This window comes from Bufo gargarizans, chromosome 5 (assembly GCF_014858855.1).
Source record: "Bufo gargarizans isolate SCDJY-AF-19 chromosome 5, ASM1485885v1, whole genome shotgun sequence".
In the NCBI taxonomy this organism is placed as follows: domain Eukaryota; kingdom Metazoa; phylum Chordata; class Amphibia; order Anura; family Bufonidae; genus Bufo; species Bufo gargarizans.
The window spans coordinates 272,847,084-272,867,209 of record NC_058084.1 but is presented as its reverse complement, the minus strand read 5'-3'; the positions used below and the strand labels follow the sequence as shown (position 1 = coordinate 272,867,209).

The 20,126-nt window shown below is 42.2% G+C and overlaps 1 protein-coding gene across 1 annotated transcript in view; it reads right to left on the bottom strand.

The window, feature by feature from the left end:
• Positions 1–18,874, bottom strand: part of TMEFF1 (transmembrane protein with EGF like and two follistatin like domains 1) — a 266,724-nt gene extending 247,850 nt beyond the window's left edge. Inside the window, exon 1 of the mRNA XM_044293330.1 lies at positions 18,329–18,874. Within this exon, the coding sequence (XP_044149265.1) occupies positions 18,329–18,557 (229 nt within the window). The 5' untranslated portion in view covers positions 18,558–18,874. The remainder of the gene's footprint in view (positions 1–18,328) is intronic.
• Between the last annotated feature and the right edge of the window lie 1,252 nt (positions 18,875–20,126).

The window sequence follows — 20,126 nt, the reverse complement described above, 5'->3', positions numbered from 1 at the left end:
CTAGCAGTGCATAGAGACATATCATAGGGCAATGCCATGTAATATAAGATATGATTTCACAAGCAACATTTCTTTATTGCATGGGTTATATGGAATCTCAACCAAACAATATTATAGATGCAGTTGGCCATACACCCTACAGTACTTAGATGTAGGCTTAGTTCCTCATAAACATGCCTGCTCACACTATATGAGTGTGTGTGTTTACAGCCATAGAGAAAGTGGGTTAGTAGCTGCCACTTAACTCCAACATGCCCAATACTTATTTCCACAGCAAATGTCATAATGTTGGGTTGCCCAAATATACATGAGTATAGTCATCTAAAGTTAATGCTATCTCTGAAAACCAAGTGGACAATGATGGAGGTTTACATACTAAACTATCTCCAACAAATACAAATAAAAAAATCTACAACTTCAAAGCATCTTTTCAGTAAGAAAGTTACAGAATAGAGGCACATACTGAGACAACTGCCGCTGCCATTGCCTTTGTACAGAATATTAGATTAGAATACCTTTAGGTAACTGGAGGGTTCACTCGTGCAAGCAATCTACTCCACACTAGGTCACATCAGCTTTAACGTGCACGATGCTGAAATATACAGATATTTTTCAAGGGCCTCACATATTTTTACTTGGATTTTTGGATTCTTATCATTATTAACATTTCCTGATAAAGTCTACTTTAGAACTATTTTCTACGGCTAAAGGGGTTCTCTGGGATTTTGATATTGATGGCTTATCCTCAGTATAGGTCATCAATATCAGTTGCCGGGGGTCCGAGCTGGCACTCCAACGATCAGCTGTTCAAAGAGGCTGTGGCGCTATGTGGGCACTTAGGTCTCTTCCTAGGCTAGTGATGTCACCGAACCTAGGTAGGTCACCTGGCCTAGTTAACAGCTCAGCCCTATTCAAGGGAAAGGAGCTGAGCTGTGACACCAAGCACAGCCACTATAAAATGGATGGCGCTGTTCTTGGTAAGCTGTAAGGAGGCCGTGGCTCGCTCCTGAGGATATGACATCAATATGAAAACTTTTTAACCATAGTAGAATAGATGTTCACTGACCATAGATGTGCAGGCTGCAGTTAGTACTGCTTATAGCAGCTAGTCAACTAAAACAAAAACTGAGGCTGCAAGACAAACATCAGTGGAGTACCATCAATATGTACTACCAGCATTTCTGTTGATCATTGACAACACCAGTGAGACACCTAGAAAGGGGCACTAGAGCATTGTTACCCCTGTAGGAAGGCGCAAGGGTCCATCATTGACAGAAGGTACGTGTCACCGAGGTTCCTGGCCTCGGTGAGATAAGAACCCGGTAATTTTGTGTGTCATAGGCAGCTAGTGCTCGCTGACACAGTTTTACTTAGTGTGGCTGTATCCGGGCCGGTTCTTATTGGGAGCAGCCAAAGAGCAGGGTGGGTGGCTGTTCCCCACGTCCAGGCCAGGTTTTGGGCTGGGTTAAAAACCCAGCCAGCAGCTCAGCTGGGTGTGGAATGTATCCTCCATCTGACAGTGGAGCTCGGTCAGGCTCTGTTTTGGGACCTAAACATTTGGTACCGTGCTGGAGTGACACTGCTGGGAATCAGGCGCCCTAAAGCCTACTGTGGATTACCGTGGACAAATCAGCCTGCCAGGTGACATCTTTGTTCTGTGGACTTTGTGCGGTGTGAATTAACACCAGGACTCTGCAAAGTGTTTGTGTTACTTTTTTCCTTTGGTGTGAATAAACACTGAACTTTTTGCTTTAATATCGTGTTCTTGCCTCTGTACTGCGACCGCTTACCCTGCCTACCGGAGCAAATCCCTACACCCCTAACTGCTAGACCACAGCCAAAACATATTAGGCCTCTGCATAGTCACCACATCAAATCAGTTTTCACATTCTATCTTACATTTACCAGAGCATCCCTTTAAGATATACATGAAAAAAATGATTTGGAGTCATTTTACCTCATGGATGCAGAAGGAATAGATTGCATTAACCTTATCTGATGTGCACTATATTATCTACTGTATGACCATGCCAGGAATAAAATGGTTCTTTAGATCCTATTAGATTAAAATGTACTTTTATACCCAAACATATCCAACACCAGTTTTATAACAGTCTCCAAACACATTTTATATTTTAATCATGGGAACGAGCTGTCTACAGAATCCATCCAGCTTGAATCAGAAATTGACAGGAACATGAGCTCATGTGACAGATACGATATACAAAATGAAACATATTAATAAAAAACGATCATTGGCAGCAACATCAATCAGCAAGAGATCTCACCTAATGACCTAAAGTAAAAAGCGGGCCTGGTCTCCAGCCAAACAAAAGACCCCAGTCTGCTTCAGCTTCCTTAGTTGGCAGATAAAAAAAGATCTGACATAGAGCTTCAGTGGAGCAGAGAATCAATAATTGCTCACAGCTCCAAGCAAGTTGTCCCTCAAAACAATCTTCTCAGGGAAAACATGGAAAATCTAAGCATCTGAGTAAATTTCACTTTCAATTCGCCTAAGAAGTGATTAAAAAGCCATTTACTGAGACACGTCTCTTACTTCCATGGGGGGTAACAGCATCACTTTCTTTCTTGTCAGCTAAATAAATACAGTGCAAGCTGACTGCACACAAGCAAAAACACATAGCAATAGAAAGCAGTGGAAAGTCCACATAACTGATGGGAAATACTGAAGAATATTACAGACACTATGGGGCACTTTTATTAAGACTGGCGTTTTAGACGCTGGTCTTAATAAAGGCCTCTCCATAACTTCGGTGCATCCAGTGCCACTTCTAAATGTAAGACAGCTTCCAAGCTGTCTTACATTTAGACCATTTTCTACGCCTAAAACAGGCCTAGAAAATGGCAAATGAGACGGACTTGTTGGGGCGTCCCCTTCCCCGCCACGCCCACAATTTTAGACCTGACGTGAGCAGGGCGAAGTCACAGATAGAGCCTGAAAAACACCTAATTTAGGCATATTTCAGTATAGTTAATGACCCCCTTTGTATGTTTTATAGGCACTCAATAATTATGGGATGAGTGAAAAAAAAGTATACACGCAAAAAGCTTTTTTTTTATACATAAAATTAACACCAATGGCCATTGTTTTTCTTTTTTATTATCCTATTTAAGTTCCAGTGCTATAACTGTCTTCTTTGGCAATTTGGCCTAGCATTGGCAATGGTAATGCTGGTTCAACATTGTTGTCTCATCACAAACAATCCTTTAGTATAAAAGATGCCAGAGACCCTCAGCAATTGCTGGGTCCACAAGAGAGATTCGATGTTGTTAGTTAAGTATAAGAACAATAGGCAGGCCCTCACTTTCGAGGTGCTCCAACCTCTTCCTCAGTGGCCAAGGTTGGCGCACCTCGAAAACGCGTCTGACATTACTTGGCATCATTGGGACTACCCACCAAAAACCACATTGTCTCATTTCAAGGGATATAATTTGTCTATAATATTGTCCAATTCCTCCAGCTGCAATTTAACAAAAGAAAAAGCGGAGGAATCAGATAGAAGCACAGGAAACAGCTGATCTGAGAGCAGGAGACCACATGACGTAAATATGTAATACTAATGATATGAACTTTTAACCATCTAACCACTCACCACTTACTTATCTTTGGGAACTTTTAACCATCTAACCACTCACACTTGCTTACCTTTGGGGAAGAATCATTAACCTTTTAACCACCCACCTAATTGCGGGATATACAGTTGCAAGAAAAAGTATGTGAACCCTTTGGAATGATATGGATTTCTGCACAAATTGGTCATAAAATGTGATTTGATCTTCATCTAAGTCACAACAATAGACAATCACAGTCTGCTTAAACTAATAACACACAAAGAATTAAATGTTACCATGTTTTTATTGAACACATCATGTAAACGTTCACAGTGCAGGTGAAAAACGTATGTGAACATCTAGACTAATGACATCTCAAAGAGTCCAACTGGAGTCCAATCAGTGTGATGAGATTGGAGGTGTTGGTTACAGCTGCCCTGCCCTATAAAAAACACACACCAGTTCTGGGTTTGCTTTTCACAAGAAGTATTGCCTGATGTGAATGATGCCTCGCACAAAAGAGCTCTCAGAAGACCTACAATTAAGAATTGTTGAATTGCATAAAGCTGGAAAGGGTTATAAAAGTATCTCCAAAAGCCTTGCTGTTCATCAGTCCACGGTAAGACAAATTGTCTATAAATGGAGAAAGTTCAGCACTGGTCCTACTCTCCCTAGGAGTGGCCGTCCTGTAAAGATGACTGCAAGAGCACAGCGCAGACTGCTCAATGAGGTGAAGAAGAATCCTAGAGTGTCAGCTAAAGACTTACAAAAGTCTCTGGCATATGCTAACATCCCTGTTAGCGAATCTACAATATGTAAAACACTAAACAAGAATGGATTTCATGGGAGGATACCACAGAGGAAGCCACTGCTGTCCAAAAAAAACATTGCTGCACTTTTACAGTTTGCACAAGAGCACCTTGATGTTCCACAGCAGTACTGGCAAAATATTCTGTGGGCAGATGAAACCAAAGTTGAGTTGTTTGGAAAAAACACACAACACTATGTGTGGAGAAAAAGAGGCACACCAACATCGAAACCTCATCCCAACTGTGAAGTATGGTGGTGGGGGCATCATGGTTTGGGGCTGCTTTGCTGTGTCAGGGCCTGGACGGATTGCTATCATCAAAGGGAAAATGAATTCCCAAGTTTATCAAGACATTTTGCTGGGGAACTTAAGGCCATCTGTCCACCAGCTGAAGCTTAACAGAAGATGGGTGTTGCAACAGGACAATGAACCAAAGCATAGAAGTAAATCAACAACAGAATGGCTTAAACAGAAGAAAATACGCCTTCTGGAGTGGCCCAGTCAGAGTCCTGACCTCAACCCGATTGAGATACTGTGGCAAGACCTCAAGAAAGCGATTCACACCAGACACCCCAAGAATATTTCTGAACTGAAACAGTTCTGTAAAGAGGAATGGTCAAGAATTACTCCTGACCGTTGTGCACGTCTGATCTGCAACTACAGGAAACGTTTGATTGAAGTTATTGCTACCAAAGGGAGTTCAACCAGTTATTAAATCCAAGGGTTCACATACTTTTTCCACCTGCACTGTGAATGTTTACATGGTGTGTTCAATAAAGACATGGCAACATTTAATTCTTTGTGTGTTATTAGTTTAAGCAGACTGTGATTGTCTATTGTTGTGACTTAGATGAAGATGAGATCACATTTTATGACCAATTTGTGCAGAAATCCATATCATTCCAAAGGGTTCACATACTTTTTATTGCAACTGTATATGAACTTGAAGCCTGCATATGTGGATGGTTAACCCAGACTGACAAAGCTACTTAATATAGTCATCTGAAAATAATCTCATAAAAAGACACTAATGTCTGCTTTTTCATGGACTTTTTACCGCCGAACCTCTGTGTATGGCTTGCTCCACTCCCCTGCCTGTCTGTTTGTTTTGTAGCATGGAATAAAGCCTGCTATTGTTTTCGCAATACGGTGAGTGCCGCATCTTCATTTCTTCAACATTTATTAAAAAAAATTAAGGTTCTGAAATCTTTTAATTTTTGTGTATGAATTTCGTGTATTTTAACCCAAGTATCTTCTAATGCAAATGCACTATATGTTGTAATATTGGGTACTAAATATACTCACCTCAGGTCAAAACACTAGAACGTAATAGGCAATAATTAGACTTTTATATCCTTACTCTCATTTATATTATGTTTTTGGCCTTTTTTAAATAATTTATATTAAAATAAAATGTGTATTTTATTTGATTGCCTGTGTTGAGTCAGATGGTGAGTGTCTGCCTATTGTTCTTATATAATACAGGTCCTTCTCAAAAAATTAGCATATTGTGATAAAGTTCATTATTTTCTGTAATGTACTGATAAACATTAGACTTTCATATATTTTAGATTCATTACACACCAACTGAAGTAGTTCAAGCCTTTTATTGTTTTAATATTGATGATTTTGGCATACAGCTCATGAAAACCCAAAATTCCTATCTCAAAAAATTAGCATATCATGAAAAGGTTCTCTAAACGAGCTATTAACCTAATTATCTGAATCAACTAATTAACTCTAAACACCTGCAAAATATTCCTGAGGCTTTTAAAAACTCCCAGCCTGGTTCATTACTCCAAACCGCAATCATGGGTAAGACTGCCGACCTGACTGCTGTCCAGAAAGCCATCATTGACACCCTCAAGCAAGAGGGTAAGACACAGAAAGAAATTTCTGAACGAATAGGCTGTTCCCAGAGTGCTGTATCAAGGCACCTCAGTGGGAAGTCTGTGGGAAGGAAAAAGTGTGGCAGAAAACGCTGCACAACGAGAAGAGGTGACTGGACCCTGAGGAAGATTGTGGAGAAGGACCGATTCCAGACCTTGGGGGACCTGCGGAAGCAGTGGACTGAGTCTGGAGTAGAAACATCCAGAGCCACCGTGTACAGGCGTGTGCAGGAAATGGGCTACAGGTGCCGCATTCCCCAGGTCAAGCCACTTTTGAACCAGAAACAGCGGCAGAAGCACCTAACCTGGGCTTCAGAGAAGCAGCACGGGACTGTTGCATGTCATTCGGAAATCAAGGTGCCAGAGTCTGGAGGAAGACTGGGGAGAGGGAAATGCCAAAATGCCTGAAGTCCAGTGTCAAGTACCCACAGTCAGTGATGGTCTGGGGTGCCATGTCAGCTGCTGGTGTTGGTCCACTGTGTTTTATCAAGGGCAGGGTCAATGCAGCTAGCTATCAGGAGGTTTTGGAGCACTTCATGCTTCCATCTGCTGAAAAGCTTTATGGAGATGAAGATTTCATTTTTCAGCACGACCTGGCACCTGCTCACAGTGCCAAAACCACTGGTAAATGGTTTACTGACCATGGTATTACTGTGCTCAATTGGCCTGCCCACTCTCCTGACCTGAACCCCATAGAGAATCTGTGGGATATTGGGAAGAGAAAGTTGAGAGACGCAAGACCCAACACTCTGGATGAGCTTAAGGCCGCTATCGAAGCATCCTGGGCCTCCATAACACCTCAGCAGTACCACAGGCTGATTGCCTCCGTGCCACGCCGCATTGAAGCAGTCATTTCTGCAAAAGGATTCCCGACCAAGTATTGAGTGCATAACTGAACATAATTATTTGAAGGTTGACTTTTTTTGTATTAAAAACACTTTTATTTTATTGGTCGGATGAAATATGCTAATTTTTTGAGATAGGAAATTTGGGTTTTCATGAGCTGTATGCCAAAATCATCAATATTAAAACAATAAAAGGCTTGAACTACTTCAGTTGGTGTGTAATGAATCTAAAATATATGAAAGTCTAATGTTTATCAGTACATTACAGAAAATAATGAACTTTATCACAATATGCTAATTTTTTGAGAAGGACCTGTATATACGCTTTTAGTGACTGGGTGAGCCACTCCAGACAGAGCACCAACTCACAGCAATAGCATAGGAGAGCCGCTATAAACATCCTTGTTATTATACCTCGATATTGTTAGTGCCTCACCAGACTGGCTCATAGACAAGTCCCTCTGTGATGTCCCTATTCCCCAATAATTCCTATCAAATGAGGTTGTCAAGACGAGGCCTCTTTAAATAACCCTTTTTAAAGACTCCACTATACTCAAAATCCAGATGTAGCTCCAGTTAAATGGGTTTTCTAGGCAAAAAAAGAAATATATATAACACCTCTGAATGCTGTTAAATATTTGAAAAAAACATACCTTATCCATTACTACTCCCTTGTCCTCTGCCGCTCTCTACTTCCTGGTCCAATGATGACATTTTGACACAGGGACGTGTAAACAGAGCCAGGGACAAAGGGTGTTCATGAAGTAAGTATGTTTGTGAGGGCTGGCCTCACCCACCAAAATACCCAGGGATCCTCTGAGAGCCCACAATAATGTGTACAAAAATCCAGCAGAAGGTTACACAACTTAAAACTGATTTGGAACCAGATACTTGCTGCCAGAGACAATTCTTATTTAGCTTTAATTCACATACAACTTAGGGTCCATTCACACGTCCGCAAAATGGGTCCGCATCCGTTCCGCAATTTTGCGGAACGGGTGCGGACCCATTCATTTTCAATGGGGCCGGAATGTGCTGTCCGTATCCGCATTTGCAGATCCGCACTTCCGGATCCACACTTCCATTCTGCAAAAAAATTTAACATGTCCTAAGGCATTTTCTATATGAGTGCTGGTGATGTGCTGTGTCCATGTTTTGCGGATCCGCAAAATACATACAGACGTGTGAATAGACCCTTAATCGAATGTATTATTATGATATGACCTGTAAGAATAATGGCATATCATAGCATGCAATTAAAAGTGGACCTGCAAATATTCAGTATAAATTAATGGAGGAGCTCAGAACCATTTACTTCAGTTGGCTCAAGGTACACAGCCCAGTCCAACACTGAATGCTGAGTTTTTAGATATGTAATAAGTATTTGTATGTATGTGCAGTATCCCAGAGCAGGGGCTATCTGTAAATTATTTGTTATTTAATTTTATCCCACGTAATGTATACCCAGCATAGCATGGTATGGATGGCACAGCCAGGGTTAAGAATACTGGTTCAGCCCTTGTAGGTGGTTAGATGTGGGCTTGCTCAACTCCTGTCTGGAGAGTCTAGACTAGAGTTGTTGGAGGAAGGAAACAGTGACCTATTGCTCCTTCTCCTCAGGGCTCAAGTTCCACGGGCCACACAGATCACTGTGTGACTTACTGCAAGATCAACAGAAAGAGGGAGAGAAAGAGGAGTACTTAGAATAGGTATGGCCAAGAAAATGAATAAGCAAGGTAAACCGCTACTACAGACATTGAGACTTTACTGAAATGAGGGACATATGTACATGAACATGTCCTGGACAGACATGCCTTCAAAAACCCTGAATCCCACAGAGGACACTAGAGCCACTATTGCCAAGATACAGTTGCCAGCCACAGATTCTACTGAGAGAGACTTTAACAGGAACGTGTACAAAAAGTGCCATAACTCCTGGCTTTCCAAGCCTCCATACCTAGCTGGGGAAAGTATTTGCACTGTGTACAGACAAAACTGAGCTTCACTGTTGTTGGATGCATTTTTAACAAGTATGAAGAAACCCAAAGAGGAAAGAAAAACATGATTAGCAACACACTGGGGGATCCTGTAAGGTACTGTGGTCGGTTTAATATGCGTTTTCCAGGTGACAGGTGCCCTTTAAGAGAGATATTTATTTTTCTACCTCTGGCCTGGTTTTCTAACTCCTACACCATATACTGTCAATTGCACTCTACATGCCCTACCTTACAAGCCCCTGACATCACAGGCGCCCCAACTACCACCAGGCAGGAGCCCCTGAACAAGGGTGTGTCCCAAGGGAAGCAAGGGTGCTCCCTAGAGATCAACGGTGTGAGGAAACCCACTGTACCATAGCCAGTACCATGTTCATCCTCTGCTCTGGTTCCTCAGGGGCTCGCTGCATATGTAATTACTGCAGTGGAGTTAAAACAACGTTCTTTCACTAGCATTTCTGTCACTCCTAGCTTCTTTAAATAAAAACAAATATTCATTGACATTTTTATTGGGTTTCTGTATCCATTCTTAATTCACACACTGGGGTCAGGAAAAGGCACCAAACCCTCCACTATAATAATGATGTGTATTATGAGATCCCATTGTACAATTAGCAATTTGGACTCAATACAGTATTGTTCCCTGAAAGTAACTGAATGAGAATACATGAAAGAAGGATGCATAATTATAAATAATTACCAATTGGCATAAAATGCAAAGGCAATGTTATAGGAGGTGCAGGGGTAGCAGAGTCACACCTGGTACCCTCGGGAGCCCAAATACAACTCTGATACAGAAGAAGACACCAGACGTAATAACAAAACCTCTTTGGCAGTCTATTCAAATAAAGTGCTGCAGAACCAGAATGAGAGAGGTCAGGTCTCAAATCAAAGTTGTAAAAGTAATAGATATTGGTCTGCGCTGCTTGTGTCTTCTGGAACGAGATAAAACCCTATTGCAGGAATTTTAAAGTAGTTATAAGATACCACACAGAATTGTTTTTCACCGTCGACTCTGAACAGCGGCAGATGAAATAATGTTCTTTACTCCACGCATGCTCCACAGAAAAACCTATATCAGGAAAGACGCAGAGTAGGCCAGAATAGTGAAGCACAGCAAAATTCTGTAAAACAGCAATGTGATTTATTGTACTCACAAACACAGATAAAAAGCAGGCACATCAAGTGCAAAAAAAGTGCATAAAATCCACTCAGATTTTTCACAGCCGGCCCAATCCGAGCTTTGCTCAAAAGCTTCTTCCTGGTCTTTCCTGATATAGGTTTTTCTGTGGAGCATGCATAGAGTAAAGAACATTATTTCATCTGCCACTGTTCAGACTTGATGTTGAAAAACTATTCTGTTTGGTATCCTATGACTAGGGGTGGGCGATATGGCGTAAAATCTATATTGCGATATAATTTTAAGCATGTGCGATATATTGTTTTCTATATTTGGGGGGGTGTTTAAACTTTTATTTAATAACTATTAGCCTCCTTAAGGGCTAGAACCCTTGTCATATTCACCCTAATAGAGCTCTATTAGGATGAATAGGACCTTACACTCTCCCTGCTGCCCTGTGCTTTGTGCACACAACAGCAGGGAGCTGACCATGGTAGCCAGCCTCTCATGTGCCCCCCAGTCACTCATGTGCCCCCCAGCCTCTGATCCGCCCCCCAGCTTATAGCATTAGCAATGCGCCGCACAGACAGAAGAAGCAGCGATCAGCGGCCACGGCGCACGTGAGTATAATGCTGCTCACTAACATACCATGGCAGCCAGGACTTCAGTAGCATGACTCCTGGCTGCCATAGTAACCGATCGGAGCCCCAGCATTACACTGCTGGGACTCCGATCGGAACTGCCCACTGCCACCAATGCAGAGACTGAAGAACATTCCTGGCGCGTGACCTCTGACAGGACGCTGTGATCCGCGCGATTAACCACTCAACTGAGGGGTTAATTGCGGTGGATCGCAGTGTGCAGTCATAGGGGCCCGGATATGGCCGGCACATGAAAGCTATGTTGATATTCAGGCATTCAGTGGTGGCACAGTGGTCACAGTCCCTCCCCTCCTCCTCCTACTCTGTTCTTATTAGTGGCCAGTGGCAGCCGCGCACAGTGGGGAGGGAGGGACTCCCTCCTTCTCCACTGTGTTCTGGCTCAGGAGAACATGGTGCAGGCCGAGAGCGACATCATTCACTACCGCTCCGTGGTCATATCGCGGTCCGGCGATATAGGCGATATGCACAAAATCCATATCGTGGCACAAATTTATATCGCATATCGCCTATATAGCCTATTTCGCCCACCCCTACCTATGACTACATGAAAATTCCTGGAAGAGCGCTGTAACCTGGTCCAGAGTGGTTGTTTTATGAAGACATAAGCATAAGAAGACACCAGTAGAAGTGGACAATAACAGGTGAGGGGCCCTCATAACAAATTCTGAATTGGGGCTAAGGAGCTTCAAGTTACTCCTCTGATACAATGTGTACTATATATGTTACACATAAAGCTTTGGGGGCTACTGCTCTGCATTCCTCAGCCTTCATCATGCTCGGCCAACTCTCTAACTGAATCCATCTAACTATTTGACAAAAGTTGGTAAAAGGAAACCTGGTTGAAGTAATACCTACTGTATATAGGAAGGATATTATTTAGCCACAGAACAGGTGACAAAACAGACTGTAAATGATATGTCTCCCTAGAGCCGTTCAAGCGCAGAGAACATCTCCACTGCACATTGGGATCTTAGAAATGTTCAACTCTTAAACTGTGCTTATTTAAGACACAACAGGATTTTTGTAGACTTCATAGCAAGCAAAAGAGAAAAAAAAGCCTGTTCTTCTATGTCTGAAAACAGGATCATTACATATTGTCAAAAAGGCTAGTTTCACACTAGTGTTAATATAATCCGGCAGGCTGTTCCGGTAAAGGAACAACCTGCCAGATTTCATTGTATCCGGCTTTGCCAGATGCTGTCTCTCCCTGCCGGAGCCCACTATAATGGGACCCAGAGGGGATCCGGCTGTTTCCGGCATCAGTTCCGGGACTTTCCTGGACAAAAACTAATGCAAGCCCTAGGAATACGATGAACACCAGCAGGCTGTTCCACTGTGTGAAACTAGCCTAAATAATAATAATCCTGTTAGATCCAACATGCACTGTTGAAGTTAGAAGCAGATTGATAGATATGGGGAATTTTTCCACTTTACACACTAGTTTTTACCAATGTAATTGAATATCGTCTTGAGTATTACCAAGCTCTTCTAATCCTCCAGATCCACTTCAAGCAGCAAAACTTTAATGGACCAGCATGCCACTCCTTTTTCTATTCCTAACAAGAAAACAGTGGATTTTCATGCAGTGCAAAGCCTTCATTGCAGTCAATGGTAACTTTATAAATTTATTTGCATTGAGCTCCTCTAGTGGTGGCTGCAACCAGCCAGTTTTGTAGTATATTATCTGGAGGGGAACAGTGTTTTAGAGCTGTAGGGGGGAGAATGAGCGGCATATTTCTGAAGCACCTCTTCCACTTTGTCCAACACAGAATTCACATAAAGTGGGTAAGGCCAAGTATGACTTTTTAAACATTTTTAAACAAAAATTTCTTCCAATTTGTAAAAAAAAAATTAAATTCATCATAAATCTGGGGTGTAGCACTTTGCATTGCCTGATTAACGGGCGCATACTGGGAGACTAGGTAGGGAAGAGGGGCCCATAGTAAGTTTTGCTAGGGGGCCCTATGAGATCGGAGTATGCCCCTGTGCTTTCCATACCTCCCCATACATGTCCCTCTTGTCAGCCAATAGTTGATAGTAGCATTGATTCTAATCTTCTTATAATAATTTGTTTCAATTTTAATACTATATATATATATATACTGTGTATATATATATATATATATATATATATATATATATTATTATTATTTTTTTACCATGTGCAACAATTAAAACTGGACTTTTAACTTTTCCAAATTTAAACTGAATACAATTTGCTCATTTAAAAAATTGCCCATGTCTCTACCATGTTGTACATTCCCAAAGAGTGTCATCTTGTCAACAGTTTTTCATCAGAAAATAAATGGTGGATTCTGTATGTGATGTGCGTCAAATTCACACAAAACGGTACATAATAATATTTATACAGTACCACCATATTCCGCAGTGCTTAGCCCTCTATAAGGGTACTTTCACACTTGCGTTGTTTGATTCCAGCAGGCAGTTCCGTTGCCTGAACTGCCTGCCTGATCAGGCAAACTGTATGTAAACGCATGTCATTTTTTCTGACTGATCAGGCATTTTTCCGACTGATCAGGATCCTGATCAGTTTTAAAAATGCCTGATCAGTCAGAAAGATGCATTGCAATACCGGATCCGTTTTTCTGGTGTCATCAGGCAAAACGGATCCGGTATTTATTTTTTTCTCATTTTTAAAGGTCTGCGCATGTGCAGACCGGAAGGACAGATCCAACATTCCGGTATTTTGAAGGCCGGATCCGGCACTAATACATTCCTATGGAAAAAAATCAGGCAAGTCTTCAGTTTTTTCTGGCGGAGATAAAACCGTAGCATGCTGCGGTTTTATCTTTTGCCTGATCATTCAAAATGACTGAACTGAAGGCATCCTGATGCATCTTGAACGGATTACTCTCCATTCATAATGCATGGGAATATGCCTGATCAGTTCTTTTCCAGTATAGAGCCCCTGTGACGGAACTCTATGGCGGAAAATTAAAACGCTAGTGTGAAAGTAGCCTAATGAACAACTGAACTAGTATAGGTTGACGACCACAAAACTGAAACTTATCATGGACATGCAAAGAAAATTGTCAATGTGATGCTATTTAAATTTGGCACAGGGGGTTAAAAGAGGTCATCCAAGAGATTAAGAAATTAAATTAATGGTACAAAATGTTATAACAGAATTCTGGCATAAAAGCCATGGTAGATACCCCATAGCACCTAACCATTATTTTGTACTTTGCCCACTCTTGGCATGCTTTCATGCTAATACTGCACTTCTTGTACAATACTTTCATAATTTCTGTTGCCTGCATGGGAGGTGCATTACATTTTTGTGTATCATAAAGGTTAAAGGGGACATACCGGTAATAATAAAATGATATATACCAAACAGTATACATTTTTTTTTCACCGGACCAGTACAGAAAGAGCAGTTTGCTATGCTTTCCTATACAGCAGAAAAAAGTACCCTGATGTACACCAGCCGAGTGGAAACCAAAATCACTCTGGACTATGGAGCCCTATGGACACGTGTGATGCATACTCCTGGACGCTTTTTCCTGTGTACACACCAAATGTATATACACACAATACTTTAGCCTGCTATATCTGCTGACAAAAATCACACTCACCTGCTCCCTGCCACTCCATTTCAGCTCCTTGGGTCCCATGCACCCTCCAGTGGTTCTGAAGTCCCCATCCTTGAAACTTCTGCATGGTCAGGTTCACATGCGCCATTGCAGCCAATGACTGTCCTGCTGTGCCGTTTGGGGACATGTCACCTCTGAGGCTAGTCATTGGCTGCTTTGCCGTTTGTGACCCAGTCCGTGCAGAAGTTTACAGGGCGGGCCCTTGGAGATCACAGAAGGGACCCAGGGATCTAGGGAGCCATAAGGGAGCAACGGGGAGCATGTGAGTATGATTTTTTTCAACAAATATAGCAGGCTGGGGTAGACAATTAAAAAAGTCCAAAACGCTGGACAACCACAAATGGAGCACTGTTTGAAAATGAAGTATCCGCATTATATGGGACTCAAGGAGTAACACTGTTTTATAAGGATTAATGAACAGTAAGGCTACTCTCACATTAGCGGCAGCCTTCTCCGGCAGGCTATTCCGGCGGGTAAACAGCCTGCTGGATCAGTGCTGCTGCTAGTGCACGTGTGCTGCCGGAGGTCCGCTCCGGCCCCATTGACTATAAGAGGTCTGGCAGCAGCACAGCAAACATGCCGAGAGGCGGTCCGGAATAAAACTACGACGTGTCACCCACCGGAACAGCCTGCCGTAGAAGGCATCCGCTAATGTGAAAGTAGCCTAAGTGAAAGTGTTACGAATACATCTACATAGACTTGCTGCTCATGCACGAACAGCACATTGAATGATTTATCCTGACCCGTACTTGTACTCCCCAGGAAATAACAATTCTGCAATATTTTAGAAATCTACATTGCACTGCTCCTCTGTTATTGCTCCTGGACATACATGAATACAGTAAACGCTCAATGTCACAATTCGCCTTGTCAAATGGATGTGTCACTACATGCTCTGGCACTGTCCAATTAGTGCTGACTGTCTCAGGGATACAACCTATTGACAAAGGGAATAGTAATGTCCAATTGTCAAATTTAGTCATACATTTCTAGGAGGAGTAACAGAGGCATTTCAGATTACAGGGTTTTCAGAAAATATGCCCTAGAACTTTTATTTCATGTGGAATACAAGTATTTACTAAAATAGATGGGTCCTCTTTAGCAGGTACAACATGAGCTTGAGTCAATGTTCATCATGCAAAGAATGCAGAAAAAGCACAGCCTTTTTTCTTCTATGATACTCTATTCAGGCAAGCCTGGGTGACAATCAACATGGCTAAAATGTTTTTTTTCTCATAGCTGTCACCTAGCTTTCTTTGATTCCAGAATGGAAAATAATTAAGATACCCGTGAACTAAATATCAAAAGACTTAACTGACTCACACAAATCAAGGGCTTCGGGGTGATTGGTTTATTTTAAGGGGAAATGCTCTTTAAACGTATTTGGGGTTCTCGCTTAAACAAAGGTGAGCCAGTCATCTTTCATCCTTGTATGTAAATCATCTTTCCTCAAGCATAATTTAATACAGTTATTTGAAGTTTAAAGACATCTTTTGGAGATTGATTTTCTAACCCTAGGCCAGGAGGTCAGTTCATGCTGAGACTTCCTTCCAACCAGGCAAAGTGTCAATCTGTGAATTAAAGAAGCTTCTCTTTGCAGGTTTTCACAGTAGGAAATAGGATAAATGAATCCGGCTACAGTCATTCACATTTTCACACTGACCTATATACCGTGTTAAAGCAAGGTGATAATAAGTGGAACATGCTAACCTACTAACCTTTCTGGGTGGAAAACTAATTGCATCACATAATGTTTCTACTCAGAAAAGAATGTTTCTCTGGAAGTCATTATCACTAGCCCACCCTCTCATCGACTAGGCAGCTGTTTGCTGCCCCCTGCCTCTATCTAAATACTGGAGGAAAGGAGAGTGGCTTGTTGGCTCCTACATTGGGCCATCTCTACTTGGCTCTTTCCATGGCTTTATCTCAAGCTGGCTCTCTCCATGGCACCATCACTAGTTGGCTCTCTCCACTGCATCATCAGTAGTTGGCTCTCTTTATGGCACCATCACTAGTTGGCTCTATTCATGGCCTAATCACTAGATGGCTTTCTTCATGGCCTCATCACTAGGTGCCTCTCTCCACGGCACCATTACTAGTTGCTCTTTCCATGACCTCATCACTAGTTGCTCTCTCCATGACCCCAACACTGGCTCTCTCCATGACCACATCACTAGATGGCTATCTCCATGGTCCCAACACTAGACAGCTCTATCCATGGCACTATTACTAATTGGCTCTCTCCATGGTGCCATCACAAGTTGGCCCCCTCCACGGCACCATCCATAGAAAGTTCCCTCCACAGCATCATCACTAGTTGGCTCTCTTCATGGCACCATCACTAGTTGATTCTATTCATTGCCTCATCGCTAGATGGCTCTCTCCACGGCACCATTATTAGTTGCTCTCTCCATGATCCCATCACTAGATGGCTCTCTCCATTACACCATCATGAGTTGGCTATCTCCACGGCACCATCCCTACAAAGCTCTCTCCATGGCATCATCCCTAGAAAGCTCTCTCCATGGCACCGTTACTAATTGGCTCTCTCCATGGCACCATCATTAGCTGGGTCTCTCCATGGCTCCATCACTAGGGGCCCATGCCCTACAAATCCTCCTTCCTGCTGGCTTCCTACTTCAGGGTTTTTCCATCAAACATTTCCAAACTCTATCCACTCAGCTATGTAGTGAGTCATCTTCTTCTGCAGGGACAACCCATATATAAATGGCTTCATGGAGAAATTTCATGGAGTGATGGAGCACTAAACATACCTGGTCCACAATGCAGAGCAGTTTATAAACTGTCACCTTTCTCTGTAGACATTTTGCACGCTAGGTTAGGTAACAAAGGTCTATTTCTCAGCCAGTAAGAACCGTTCTGCATAATATTAAGGGAAACAAATCAGTGCTCTATTTATTTTATGGCTCCATTCAATTGCAATGCTTCTGTGTGCTTGCATTAATACATATTAGGTTCTGCCTTGTATCCAGGAGACTTTGATAAAGAAATCCACTATTATGAGTGATTAGCATACATTGCAGTTATTATGCCATTGTTAAGCGCCCCTTAGGGGATGAAAATAAATTAACCCAACATGAATAAATGAGCTTGACCAAAACTTCATATTAAGTCAAGTACACGGCAGCACAGGCGTGCATGAATGAATCTGAAATACACAGAATGCAATGCCACTCTTTCATGCCTGGCATAAGGCAGATACGATGACTGAACAGGAGAAAAGCAGATGCTGAGGCTTCATTTATGTATTTATTTTCATGTGCTCAGAGCAATCATTCTTTCTGTGTCACTTCCAGCCCTAAGGGTCAAGTCACGTGGCCAATTCTGGTCTCATTTGGCCACTTGCTCCAGAAAGTGACAGAAAGAGCCCAGCAGAATACACCAAGGGGTGCGGCTTGCTTATTAATGACTCCTGCCATCCACCTGCCAGTGACCAGCTCTGATGGATCATCTGCCTACACACTGTAACAGCACATAGGGAGCTGCACATCCTATTGTTCCCCCAGACAGGAATATACTAAAACAATAGCTGCTGGACCTGGTGGTCTTTGTCTAAGACAATGGAAGTCCTAGTAGCACAAATACATATACAATAGCACCATGTCCATAAATACCATATAGAGCCTACAGACTGGGACCAGCACATGTATAAAGTCACCAATGGTGTCATTTCCTACCTGCTGTCTATGGTAGACATGAGAGAGATAGTTAGATATGGGATAGATAGACAGTATCCTACACACACTATGGACGGGCACAGTTCCTTACTAATTGCCATTCAGCAGGGGTGGCGGGTTACCTGAGCAGTTGATGCCCTTGCCTTTGCCGTTCTGGCACTCGCTGGGCAGCTGGTTGGACGCCTGGACGCCGGAGAAAGCTAGGAAGAAGACCAGCACAGAAGAGGTGGACCACAGAGCCAGAGGTGCCAGCCTGGAGGCAGGAGAGCGAGCGGATCCTTCCATGACGGGGGGCAGAGGGATGCTGGTGCGGCTGGGCTGAGGAGGGTACGCTCGGGCACACCGGGGCATCAATGATGGCACAGAGCACAGGGCAGCAGCGGGCTCTTCCTCTTCATTCCCTGCAGCCTGTGGGTTACTCCTGAAGCGGCAGGTACATGTGAACCAGGGATGACCAGTGTCTTCAGCGTACGGCACACTACACCTCCCCCAGCACCTCACAGGAGGATGTCACCCATACTCAGTACCATGCCAGAGATAAAGCAGCGCTGCTGTGCCCCTCCCTTTCCCCTGATTGCCCCTTCACTGCCCGGGTTATTGTTCCAACAGCACAGCGACTGTCACCAGCCCCTGGATGGGCGCAATACGTGTGGCTTCTGCTAACAACAAAGGGACTGAGGGGAGCAGGAGGAGGGGAGGGGGAGGAGGAGGAGAAGATGAAGGGTGGACCACGTGACTCCAGCCCCCGTGCCTCTCCTTGTTGCCAGAAGAACCCCCCCCCCCCCCCCCCCCCATGTTCATCATCAGGAGCTCACTACTGAGCTGTGTCTCCATATATCATTCTATATATACATATTATACACAAACATCTCTGTGTATGTATGTGTGTATATTTACTCATATGTGTGTGTGTATATTTATGTATATGTTTGTGTGTATATATATATATATATATATATACAGATGTATATATATCTGTATATATGTGTGTGTGTATATATATGTGTGTGTATATATATGTGTGTGTGTGTATATTTACTCATATGTGTGTGTGTGTATATTTATGTATATATGTGTGTATGTATATATATATGTGTGTGTATATTTACGTATAATTGTGTGTGTATATATGTGTGTATATGTTTGTGTGTATATATAAATATATATATATATATATATATATACAGATGTATATATATCTGTATATATATGTGTGTGTGTATATATATATGTGTGTGTATATTTACGTATAATTGTGTGTGTATATATGTGTGTATATGTTTGTGTGTATATATATATATATATATATATATACAGATGTATATATATCTGTATATATATGTGTGTGTGTATATATATATATGTGTGTGTATATATATGTGTGTGTGTGTATATTTACTCATATGTGTGTGTGTGTATATTTATGTATATATGTGTGTATGTATATATATATGTGTGTGTATATTTACGTATAATTGTGTGTGTATATATGTGTGTATATATATATGTGTGTATATGTGTGTGTGTGTATATATATATACGTGTGTGGATATTTACGTATATGTGTGTGTATACACTCACCTAAACAATTATTGGGAACACCTGTTCTATTTCTCATTAATGCGATTATCTAGTCAACCAATCACATGGCAGTTGCTTCAATGCATGTAGGGTTGTGGTCCTGGTCAAGACAATCTCCTGAACTCCAAACTGAATGTCGGAATGGGAAAGAAAGGTGATTTAAGCAATTTTGAGCGTGGCATGGTTGTTGGTGCCAGTCTGAGTATTTCACAATCTGCTACTGGGATTTTCACTCACAACCATTTCTAGGGTTTACAAAGAATGGTGTGAAAAGGGAAAACATCCAGTATGCGGCAGTCCTGTGGGCGAAAATGCCTTGATGATGCTAGAGGTCAGAGG